This window comes from Lagenorhynchus albirostris, chromosome 1, assembly GCF_949774975.1.
Source record: "Lagenorhynchus albirostris chromosome 1, mLagAlb1.1, whole genome shotgun sequence".
NCBI lineage: Eukaryota > Metazoa > Chordata > Mammalia > Artiodactyla > Delphinidae > Lagenorhynchus > Lagenorhynchus albirostris.
Genome location: NC_083095.1, coordinates 113,298,074 through 113,311,192, shown reverse-complemented (window position 1 = coordinate 113,311,192; position 13,119 = coordinate 113,298,074). Strand labels below are relative to the sequence as shown.

Sequence of the window (13,119 nt, the reverse complement as noted above, 5' to 3'; positions counted from 1 at the left end):
AGCAGAATGATCCAGAAAGTAGAACATTCTAAAGGACAATGAACATGGCTTCTTTAAGAAAGTAGTGGCATGGATAAAAGAGAAGTTAAGGGAGAGGAATTACGAGGAAAGAGACTTATGACACAAAATAACCAAAATGTAGTATGTGGACCTCATCTGAATCCTGACTAAAACAAAACAAATGTAAAAAGGGATTTTTAAGAAAAACAGCAGCATTTGATTACGGGAAGGGGTACACGATACTAATGCATTACTGTTAGTGTTATTAGTTGTGAGACTGACATTGTCATATGTAAGAAAATAACCATAATTTTTAGGGATGAAATGATATATGTCTTAGATTTGTTTAAAAGAATTCAGCAAAGGAAAAAAAAATAATAAAGCTCAATGTATAGGTGAAGAAAATATGACAAAATCTTAGTAATCGTTGAGTTTGAGTTATGGATATACAGCTCCATTGTATACTCTCTCTACTTTTTAGCATAATGAACAGTTTTGTAACAAAGTTTTAAATAGAAAAATAATTTAGGGAAGCCACAGTGCAAGCAAAGACATCAACAGCTTTAATACTTTGAAGAGCATTAGTTCCAAAACAGAAAGAAGATGTACATCTTTGATCAAAGTAGCTTAAACCCAATTTTCTCACTGCAGCAAATGAAGCATACTATGTTTTAAAACATAAAATTTGAAAATAATGTTATGGCTTATCCCACAGCCTTGACAAAATAAAAGCAGCATACCTCATCTTCACAAATGAAACAGCAGATTTTTGAAAATTGTTCCATTTTCTATTCAACATATTGGAGCCTCTCTGATATATACTCTTAATGCAGAGAGAAAATAAATTGAGCCTTCACTGTGGCTCAATACTTTGGAAAGATGCTAAAAGAAATTATAGACAATAATAAAATACATGCAAATACACAGGACCACAGAATGGATGAAACATATTTTTGCTTACATTTTGGTCAGCAGTACAAAAACAAAGTAATGTTAAGTCAGAATAATTTAAATAATCAGAGTAAAATTACACGAATATTTTAAAAGATATAAGATTTCTTACTTTCAAGCATATTTAGTGAACCTCCCCTACATTATACATTTGGTTGTCATCAGTCTAAAGGAATTTCACAGCTAGGTATACAATTGCCTACTGCATATGATTCATGGAAGTCATACAAATAGCCAAATCTCTATATATCCAAATATAACTCACTGGATACTTCTTTTAACTATGTACTTCCTTACACTGAGACTTCCTCCTGAATTTATTATCTCAATTAATGGTGCTCCCATAAATATAGCGTGCTCATTGTCTCCATCTTCTTTCCTAACCTTCCACTCAATGCAGTTAGTCAACAAGATCTCTTGATTTATCTCCTAAATATTTCTCAGATCTGATCCTACCTCTCCATCATCTTATCCAAAGTCCTCATATTTTCTCACTGGATTACTGCTGGAGCCACTTAACAGTTACCTACACTTACAAAAGAAAGAACATAATAAGAAATAGAGAAGACACCAATTTACTTTAAAACCAAAAACAATATTGAGATTTAATGAAACCAAAATCTGTTTCTTTTTTTTTTTTCAGAAGACTAATAAAATTCATAAATGGCTAGCCAGTTAGACAGGAAAACAGACAGAAGATACATAATATCAATATTAAGAATGAGAGAAGAGAAATGACTTCAGATTTTATAGACATTAAACGCATAATAGAGAAATGTCATGAGCAACTGTATAACAGCAAATTGCCACTTAGGTTAAATGGAAAAATTCCTTGAAAGACAAATAACAAAAACACAATCAAGAACAAGCAGTTTTGGGAGGAACCAAGATGGCAACATAGGAACTTCCCTCCACCCACAGATGCAATGAATGTACAATGACACTACACATGGAGAAATTCCCACTGAGAGAAATCCAGTGGCTCACAGGACTATAGCAAATAAAGACGTATTTGTCAGTGGGCGCACATCACTCCCTGTGGCTGTCTCCTCAAGGCTCAGCCCAGAAAGAGCAGGTAAAAATGCCCATCTCCCAGTCTTGCCCTGGAGGGATTTGACTGCATACTTTACAACTTAATGCCTGAGGGTCTGGCTTCTAATTTAGCATGCATCTAGAGGCTGGCTGAGATCTTTCTTAGAGCCCAGAGGAGCTGGTGGGCACTTCCCTGCCCACCTCTTGCTTGATTCTCCCTCTTGCTTGATCCAACAATGAAACCAAACCACCAGTACTTCCCTGGAAGGAGCCTGTCCACATATTTAATGCATCAACTTTTATGGCTGCAAGCTGAGGGATGGGTTCCCAAATCATGTAGCTCTGATAGCCAGTGGGTTTTTCATTCACAAGTCCCACAGGACTAGAGCAAACAAAACAAGCAGCTTTTCCACAGGTGCAGAAGCACCCCGCTTGTCCCTCCTCCACTATCATGGCTATCCACCTGGGCTCAGTGCAGAGGAAGCAGGCAATAATGCCAATCTTCCAATTTCTCCTTCCAAGGGGCTTAACTATATCTTTTCCCATCTATTGCCTGAGGGTACAGCTTTTAGTTAGCCTGCATCTAGGTGCTTTTATCCTTTTCCTTGAAACACTGACCAGTCTTGGCACACCCTCAATTAGGGAGCCACTAAGAACAAAGATGGCAGCTTGGACAACCATAAAGGTTTGAGAGACAACCAGGAGCTTGGGCTGGGCTGATTGATGAGACAGTCTGTCTAGACTGGGAGAGGTGGTTGTCTAATCTAATGTGCAGAAACCAACACAAAGAGTCAAGGAAAATGAAAAAAAAAATAAGAAGGAAATATGTTCCAAACAAAAGAACAAGATAAATCACCTGTAACTGACCTTAATAAAATAGAGATAAGTGATTTACCCAATAGAGAGTTCAAAATAATGGTCATAAAGATGCTCACTGAGGTCAGAGAACAATGCATGAACAAAGTCAGGATTTCAGCAAAGAGAAAATATAAAAGACAAAGACAGAATCCTAAAAGTAGCAAGATAAAAGGAGTTTGTTACACTGAAGGGGATCCCCATAAGACTATCAGTGAATTTTTCAGCAGAAATTTTGCAAGCCAGGAGGGAGTGGAATGATTTTTCAGAATGCTGAAAGAGAAAACCTGCCAACCAATAATATTCCACATGGCAAAGTTGTCCTTCAGAATTGAAGGAGAGACAAAGAGTTTTCCAGACAAAAGCCGAAGTTAATCGCTACTAGACCCATAGATATACGGATCAATAGAACAGAGAGTACAGAATTGGACTCACACATATAATTAATTGATTTTTGACAAAGTTACCAAAGCAATTCGATGGGGATAGGATAATTTTTCTAACAAATAGAGCTGAAAAGATTAAACATATGAAAAAAATCCCAAATAATCTTAAACTCTATATCATACCGTACACAAAAAATAACTGGAGATGAACCACAGATCTCAATGTAAGATATCTAGAAGAAAACTACAGTATTGCAACTTGACTCTGGGTGTTGCAACGTTTTCTTAAGTAGGACACAGAAAGCCCAAATTATAGAAGAAAATAATCAACAAATTGGACTACTCTATCAATTATTTTCTTAAAAACAGCTCTCCAAAAGAAACTAGTAATAAATGGAAGAGAAAGTCACAAACTAGGAGAAAATATTGCAACATTTACATAACAGTAGACCTTTATTTAGTATAATTAAAGAGCCATTACAACTCATTAATAAGAAGATAAACATCCCAATTTGGAAATGGCAAAAAGATTTGAACAGACATTTCACCGAAGAAGATATATGTATTGCAAATAAGCAGATGAAAAGATGGTCAATATCAGTACTTAGGAAAGTGCAAATTAAAACCACAAGGAGATAACACTACACTTATTTGAATGGCTAAAAGTAAAAAGTCTAATTGTACTAAGTGTTGGAAATATACAAACACTTTGGAAAGTGGTTTGGCAGTTTTAAGAAATATTAAACATGTACATATTACATGACCCAAAGAAAATAAAAGAATATGTCTACACAAAATCTTGCAAACAAATATTCACAGAAACCTAATCTTGAAAAAAAATCCAAATTTACCCCCTAACCTTAACCCTAATCCTAAGAGATGAATGGATAAACATTTTGTGGTGTATCTATATAGTAGAATATTACTCAAAAATAAAAGGAGATGAAGTATTGATACCCACAACCACCTGGATGAATCTCAAAACAGTTGTAATTAGTGAAAGAAATTAGACAAAGAAATGTACATAATATATTATTCCTTTATACAAAAGGATAAAAATTTCTAACTAATTTGTAGTATTAGAAAGCAGACCATTGGTTGCCTGGGGTGGGTTGCATAAGGCACACAGAAACTCATTGGGGTTACAGATATCTTTATTATCTTGATTGTGGTGATGGTTTCATGGTTAGATGCATATGTCAAAACTAATTAAATTTTTAACTGTATTCAGTTATACCTCAATACATCTATTTAAAAGGGAGAGAGAGACCCACATTGAAAGATCTGAAAATACTGTGCTTAATAGTTTTCAGTTTCAATGAAATAGAAACACCTGGAAAGCCACTTCATAAAATTAATCTTTAAAATGTGAAGACGTATCACTCAAAGAAATACTCTAGTACATCAGTTAATCCATGGAGTAGGAACAGAGAGAACAGATACCAATTACACATATGGATTTACTTTAATGTACTCATTAATTCAACCAATATGTATGCCTGGATACATACCAGTGTACAAAATAAAACAAATCCTTCCCCTCATGTTTACTTTCTGCAACTATTATAAATTGTTATCAAACTTGAATAAGCAAATGCTTGCAATATTTTTTTAATCAAAATAACCATGAATACTTCATTCAATTAATTATTTATATCAATAATCTTAGATATTAAAAACAAGAAAGATATAAAAATAAGACTATATTTTTAAATCATCCATTCTCTTGCCATTACCTTCAAAATAAAAACCAAAACTTGTTTTAGCTGGACATGTCCTTCACAAACTGACCTGTGCCTTCATACTCTGGTGTATACAAACCACATAAGGGATACTTTATTAATAATGCAGACTTCTGTGCCAAATTCAGATCTTAACTCCGTAGATTTGGCATGGAGCTCAGAATCTGCATTCACAACTATCAGCCTATTTGATCCTAATAGTCTAACTACCCAGTGAGATAATTAGTGATGCCTAAATGTGATGACACATTGCACAAATAAAGAAACGTGCATGAATGGAAATCTCACCAAATTACACAAATGCAACATTGGCCACTAAGAGCACACCTTGCTATCTAGGTGAGTTCACTTAAAATATAGATTTAATTAAATGAGAAACAAAATGCAATGATCCTTAGTAAAGCAAAAAATCTTTAGAACATCTTCAAAATCTGAGCAAATACAATCATAAAGCATAGATTCCCAACAGAGGGAAAGCGTTCAGCTTTATTAGAACTAGGTTTTCACTGGAACAAAAGTGACTCCAAACTGACACTATAAACAAAAATAAAAAGCAAGACAAAGACATTTCTCTTCTTTCCTTGTGTCCTTGCTCATTTTTATACTTAGTAGACTTAATTTAGCTCATAATTTAAAATTTATTTTTGCCATAAGTAAATGCATTCCCTCCACTTCCTTTAACACAGTCACAAAAAAGTAACTAAAATCTTTGTATATCTTTAATGGTATATGATTAAGGATGATTTGGGGGAACTTTGATTCCATGATTTTATAATGTTATCTTTTAATATCCTGAATATTTGGTAAATGTAAAGAATTCATTTGATTAAAAATAAAATCCTTTCTAAGAACCTTTAATTAGCATTTCTCAGCAGATGTTTGTTTTCATTCCATTCTCATTAATCAACTGACCTACCCCAGCCCGAGGGCACAGTCTTGAAACAAGTTATTGATGTCCCTACCTTTAGGAAATCTGTATCTTCAAGAAAGATCCAAAGAATGAATGAGAAAACATATCTAGCCCACAAAGCTGTCCAGGAGGAACTGAGGACATGCCATATGTTAAAAGAGAGGATCTAGTCCTGAGCTATCAGAAGAGAATAAGAGAAAGTCTCTACAGATGGTCATCATAATACACTCTGGCATCAGGCAGAAAAGGTGGATATAAGGGGAAAAGGAAGAAGAAAGTGTAAAGGTAAACCTAATGATGCTGTCATTGCCTATCAAAGAGAGGAATACTTTCTCCACATTTAGAATAAATTCAGGGCAGGTGAAAATGGGTGGTGAAGAAACAGGAAAGGATAAAAATTGGAATACTTACAGGTATTTCTTCTATAATTGGAATTTCAATTGTATTCCACACAAGCTTTTTGACCCTAACTGTCTTGACCAGTACAAAAAATTAGAAATAATAAAACCAGTTCTCCATATTAAGCCTGAATGTACATCATGGTCTGTCTATTTCTGCTATTCCTGCTGCCCACAGGTTTTCAGGTATGACCAATATGTCAGGATATTCTCTCCATTACCAGATTGCAAATGCCCTGCGGGCAGAGTCAGCTGTTATTTTGGTTGTATAGCTCTCGACGTGTAGGTGTGAAATAAATCCTAAATGTGCAACATTAAAGGTGGACTGAATCTTGGAAATTATCTGGTAATATATCCTTATTTTATATATGAGGAAACTGAGACCCAGGGAAATTAGATAATTTGCCCAAGGTCTCATAGCTAGTGTTAAGTTGGTAAGTTGATGATTTCAGAGTCTTCTAGAACAGCCACGAATTTTAATTCATCTGCCTTGCTAACCTGCTCATAATTTACAAATTCTATGCATGGAGGCATAGGCTTAGGTTATTTGAGAAAATGGACTTGTTCTCTTAAATACTGCATTAAATTTGTTACATCTAGCATACACAACTATTTTGAAAGCAAGTTTTTTTGAAAAATCCTTACTATTAGTAAAGTCATGGTGGAATATGTTAATACTCTTTAACATTCTTCTTAGTTTCGGGGGATTGCATTTTTTTTTATTTTAAGACAATGAAAGAAACCAGTGGAAAGAAGAAATTTTTCTACATCAAATAAAAATAAATTTGTGGGAAATATTTGTCTCCACATCCAAATAATCACTCTGTATGAGGCTGAAACTAAAAATTCATAATATCACTGAATTAATATTTACTGATAAAAATTATACTGCTTTCTATAGCTTGATTTTGGAAAAGTTTGTCATTGTCATGAGAGTATAAGCCATACTTCAAATATTTTGTTTTCTTAACTTTAGTGGAATAAAATCCATTTATTACCAAAACAGTGTACTTACTGATTCAGGACAGGAGTGTAGGCAGTTTTATCCTCATCAATAATCGTGACCATCAGTGTAATAAGTTGGGGCCAAAAATCCAAATTCTTGGTGGTTGGTCCCTGATCTTCCCGAGGAATGTCCCGTTTCTTACTCTGCTCACAAGGTCACGCAACATGCAAAAGAAAAGGTTAAATGGTATGACTTTAGTTAGATGTCACTGTCAAACAGGAGGATTAGAGAAAAGGGGTAATGGAACAACTCTCAGATCATGCTAGCCAAAGCTATTAAATTCAGGTTTCCTCTCTTCATTGAATGCATCCCATAGGGTAAAGTCACAATGGCCAGGCTTGAACTCCTAAATACTTTGGTTCTGGAATGGAGGTTTCTCTTCCTCTATTGCAGTTCATGACCTTAGGAATTATTATTGTAGAAATTATCCCTTTAATGTGGCTTCTTCCAAGGCAAAAGGTCGAATTCTGTTTGTACAATGATGTGTGTGTGTGTGTTGTATATAAAATTTGTCCTGCCTATTTGTCCATAGTCACACTGGTAGTAAAGTGGGCTGAACTCAAGCAAGACTGCCTGGTTACAAAGCCAGTACTGTTAAATACGACAGCATATACAAGTTGCATGAATGGTCTGGAACTCTCTCATTCCACTCACAAATGTATCTAGTTAACAAAAACTTCCTAAGTCTATCTTTTTTGTGTGTGCATGTATGTGTATTTAAATCATATTGGGATCCTTCTTGATTTACCATACTGAATGAATTCTCCACTCTCACCTCTAGGAAGAGTGTTGCCTCAATGATCTAAATTTACAGTGAGATTAACAGAGTATAATAACAGTTTTGAATGTTTTAACATCTAAACTTCATATTCAACAAACACAATTCCTTTGAACACACAAATAAATTATTCTGGTCACTTTGTTTGGTGGGCATTCTTCTTATAACACTTCTTTCACATGTACTTTTTTAAATAAGGCAAAAAAGATAAAGACAAGACAATTTTCACTCAAGTATATGACTCAGTGGGAAGCATACTGTTTCCTTGTTTTTGCTGAATTATTTATAATCTTATATATCCAGGGTATCTGAAAGCTCCAATGTGTAGCTCAGGAAATTTATGGGCTCTCATACAAAAGGTGGATTCGATTTTACTTGATCCAATCTTTTGCCCTATCCAACTACCATGTCTTTTCCAAAGAACAGCCACCCTCTGCTGAATGGTTGTATGCCTATCGTCTAATGCTGCCCAAGACAGGTAACCAGATTTGGATGAGTCATCACACTATTATATTCTCACTTAAGTTAAAATATAACCCTGTGTTAAATCCACTTACTGTTAGAGGCCTCATACACAGACTATAATGCACCTTTAGGGACTTTAATTTTCCTAGGGTGCTTCCAAATGCTGTTGATTTACCTTTAAGCTCAAAATTTAACAGATACTAAAAGTCGAAGAGCTAAAATAGTCAAAAAATTAGTGGCTAGGACAAATTACTTCAAATTGGCAGAATGAACTATAAGCAGTCTCCAAAGGATCTTAAGAATCTTATATATCTGGTCCCTGAGAACCACTTGAAACTCTGGCAGCCTTCCTCTTTTAATTCCTTAGGTACACCAAGGCACATCAGAAGATCTTTAATAAGAAAAAGGCAGCAAAAAAGGCTTACAAATGTCTCACTTTGCCTATTATTAAATTACATTTTCTATTGAAATTTATCTTTCTTTTACGAACAAGAATTTATTATGGTCACAATAACATAATTATTTATTCATTACATTAAGCTCAACAGATTTCCTTCTCTATGATGTAGTTAGAAAGCCAGAGAACCTGGTGAGTTGTGAAGATTGTAAGTAAAATTAGTTCTGATGGCAACGGTGGACTATATGAGAATACTATCATTAATCATCTTGATGTGTATATAGCCAAACTATATGCCTAACGTTTCAAGTAATGTGAATAAATAAAAATAAATGACTACTGATGACATGTCTAACACCAGAGTCACTTATCATCATTCTGCAAAGAGTGATCTGGGAAATGGCAGAGACCAAAATAGTTGAATATACATTAATTCCAAAGTCCCTTAGTTGTCACAGATTACTTTTTTATGACATCAGAGGATTACAGTTGGTAATGATTTTTGCATAAAATTCTGTATGCTGCATCAGAATAAACCAAACCTGATGCTGAGTCATGAAGTTTTTACGTACCACATATCAGTAGCATAAATCATGCTTTATGTATTTTACTAGTGCATTTGAATAAACTGCATGTTTGAAACATGTAGTACAACCATTATACAAGAATACTTGACTGCTTAGGAACTCAGTTTTTCTAAGTAACACTTTATGAATAGTTAAGAAGTCTACTGGGGCATTTGAAATTGTGGTTGGAAAAATTAAGATAATGGCAGTAGAAATTCTGAAAGCTAGTAATAAGTGTATTAATATTTACTAAAACCCCTATGAATTAATATGTATCACAAGAAAAATTTAATAAAATATATTTATATTATATAAAAGTATAATATATATTAACCTCATTAATAACAAATAAAATACAATAGGTTTATAAAGCTATGACTTAGTATGTCAATCTTAATATGGTCATTGTTATTATAGTGTCTAAAAATTATTTTGTTAATAGATAATTGAGGAAAGAGATATGAAAGAAAGACTGTGAAAGTATAATGGGGAGAGAAATGTTTAAAAGTAGAAAGTCACCAGGGTGTAGGATCAGCTGAAAAACCTTCTAGTCATCATATTTATAAAGGATATTTCAGTACAAAAAGCTTGTACAGACAAGCTGATAAGATGTACATTATACTTTCACAATATCAAAGAAGAAAATATGAAGATACTCCATTAAGAAGAGATCAATATACAGAGAGAACCATTATATATAAAAAAGTGTTGAAATAACAGATTATATCTTCATGGTAGTAGGACCTAGCAACACTTCTAAGGTTTCTACAACATATTTCTGTTCCATCCCATGTATTTGTTCAATAAGCATATAATTTTGAAATACCTCCTCTAAGGAGCTGGCCAGACAAGGGTTGGGGGGAGATATTTGGTAGATTAATGCAGTAGGATGTTTAAATGCAAAGGCACATGACACTAATTGGGGAATTACTAGCAATGTGAGGCTGCAGGCTTTTGACAAGTTTCTCTAACATTAGTTCTACTGGATATTAGTGAGTATCACACACACACACACACACACACACACACACACACACACACACACACACACACACACACACACACACACACACACACACGGTCCATGCTCAAATTGAGGAAATTTTGCTTAAATGAAGTTAAGTACGTTATTTCCAGACTTCTTGTAGTAAGATGCTAATGTACATTGTGATTCTCTAAGATGGAGGTTCTCAAACTTTAGTGTTTTTCAGCATCACTGGGCAGGCTTGCTAAAACACAGATCGGTAGGCTCTACCGCCAGAGTTTCTGATTCAGTAGGTCTAGGGTGAAGCTTGAGAATTTGCATATATAATAAAGTCTCAAGTAATTCTGGTGCTGTTGGTCCCAGGGCCAATTTGAGAGTCTTCTACTCCCCTCCTATTCCCCACATCCCATCTTGTAAAACATTCCACAGAAAAAGTGTTCCTCTGAGTATACTTTGGGAAACAAAAGGCTAGAGAGATGCAGGGGTCAAATACTGAAAGACATTTTGTGTTATATGAAGGGATTTGCATTTAAACTAAATTTGATGAGGACTATTATATGATTTTAAACACGGGAATACTTAATTACAGTTGTGTTTTTAAAAAATGATTTGGCAGTAGCAGGAAGTTTAATAAATTAAAACTTATGAAATAGTCAATAAATAAAATTGATAGGTTTATGAAAATACTATGAAATAGTTAGGTAAAATTAATAGAACTCATTATGTAAATGGTGAGAAAGAAGAGAGAGAGGGAAAAGTCAATGAAACTACCCATAAGGTAATTAGGTAAACCAGCCTGGAGTTTAGAAAGCACTCTGGACTACGGAGATAGCTTGAAGAATTCCAGGATGTATGTGGTAGCTGAAATTACGGAGTAAACAAGTTTACTCAAAGAGAGAGAGAGAAGACTACATGGCTAGAGGAAAAACCTTGGGGATAAAGTCTAAAAGAGAATAACATTTTATGAAAGAGGGGAATAGATGGGGGAGTGAGGCCCCCGTTGAAATGGGAGAAAATGGGATCCAGAGTAAATGTTGGAGGATTAGACTTGAATGTAAATGAAGAGCAAGGCTTCCTCTGAGTCAGGCAATAAAGATCTTGCAGATAAGTCTTGTTGATGGTGAGAAAGGACAGCTAGAAATTTCTATCCTGAGAAAAGGGGAGGAGTAAATAGTAAAAGTTTGAAACAACCTCTGCAAGGAATGAAAGTGGGCCTTGAGTTGGACCCAGAGTGGCCCTGCCAGGGAGCTGGGGAGCGCTGTTGAGGGTGGGGCCCTGCACTTACAAGGATGCTACTCTGGACCATCATGAGTTTCCTCCAGGACTGGATTCAGAAATCAAGGAAACAGAGTGTTGGATTTACTACTGGAGGGCAATGAAGTAGGAAAAGGATTTAAGTGTTTGACCAGAATGGTTGGAGTGTTGGAACAAATATATTTTATGGTCCAGAGGAAGGAAGAAGAGAAATGGGAGGGAAGATGGAGGAGTAGATCTAGAAAAAGGAGGGAGGAGAAAGGAAGGACAGCAGATTGTTGGAGGAGGAAGTTTGTGTTTAGGCATTCAGACCATGGCGGGGCAGGGATAGAGATCACGTAAAGGGCTCTAGAGTGAAGGTCGAGAAGAGCTGAGGAAAATGATACCTCAGGTAAGATAAGGAAGCTGTGGTAACTCTAAAAAGAACTTACAGAATTTGTGTGCGTGTGAGCAGGTGACCGCTGCAGTGTACGTAGAAAGATGGTCTTCTTTCAAGGTAAGTGATGGCTGAAAGTTTTGGCAACAAGGCTTATAGATGGAAAATCAGGACAGCGTGAATATAAAGACACAAAAGAAAATGAAATAGAGGTAAGCCTGAGTATTAAAAAAGAAATAAGCTTTAAATTATAACAAAAAGGCTAGCAAAGTAAATTAATATTAAAATATGAACTAGATAGCTCTTTTATAATAAGTTTGCAACATCCTCTGACTCTGAGTTGGCTGTATGTCTTCTCATACTTCGGAGATAAGGACATCTTAGTCCTAGCAGTTCACAGGTTAGAAAAATTGGAACTTTGTTACTGGTTTTGGAAGCAGAACATAAAGTTTCAAATGCTCAGGGGATTTGAGATCTTTATGAAGAGCAACGTGGACAGTTTATCAGCCAGGAGAAAGGAGGACATTTATACTGGCCTTCACTTAGGCAGGATTAGATACAGTTTCTCTAGGTACCCTTCCCTCAGCAGGTGGAACATTTTTTACATCCGTGGAGACACGCTTCTTGCTTCTCTCTCCAAAACATTACTGCCTTTCCTTTATCGTCTAATAATACTTCTACCATCTCCAAAAACAGCAACAGAGGCATCTTTTTAACTCATTCCATGGTCAGTTCTGACAACAAACTTGCAGCCTTGGAGACTTAATATACAAATGAACAATGGCCAGACCACATATGACAGAAATCTGACCCACAATCTCCAGAACCAGTTTGGGAAACCAACCCAAAATCTCTGCAACAGTCGGCCCAGAATGATCAGGACTTAGTCAATGACTGCCAGTTTCCTTATATTTTACCCTGACTTCTAACTCAGGACCAAGCATTGAAAGCCAAATATGTCACCCAAATCATGCACACAAGATGCCTTCTTCTAGCTAGGTGACTCCCCGTTTCCCCA

General features: G+C 35.4%; 1 protein-coding gene across 2 annotated transcripts in view; it reads right to left on the bottom strand.

Annotated features, from left to right (window-relative positions):
- Positions 1–13,119, bottom strand: part of UNC13C (unc-13 homolog C) — a 598,728-nt gene that overhangs the window by 207,500 nt on the left and 378,109 nt on the right. For both annotated transcript variants that reach the window (XM_060169334.1, XM_060169325.1), the window contains one exon: positions 7,290–7,423. In XM_060169334.1, coding sequence (XP_060025317.1) covers positions 7,290–7,423 — 134 coding nt within the window. The remainder of the gene's footprint in view (positions 1–7,289; positions 7,424–13,119) is intronic.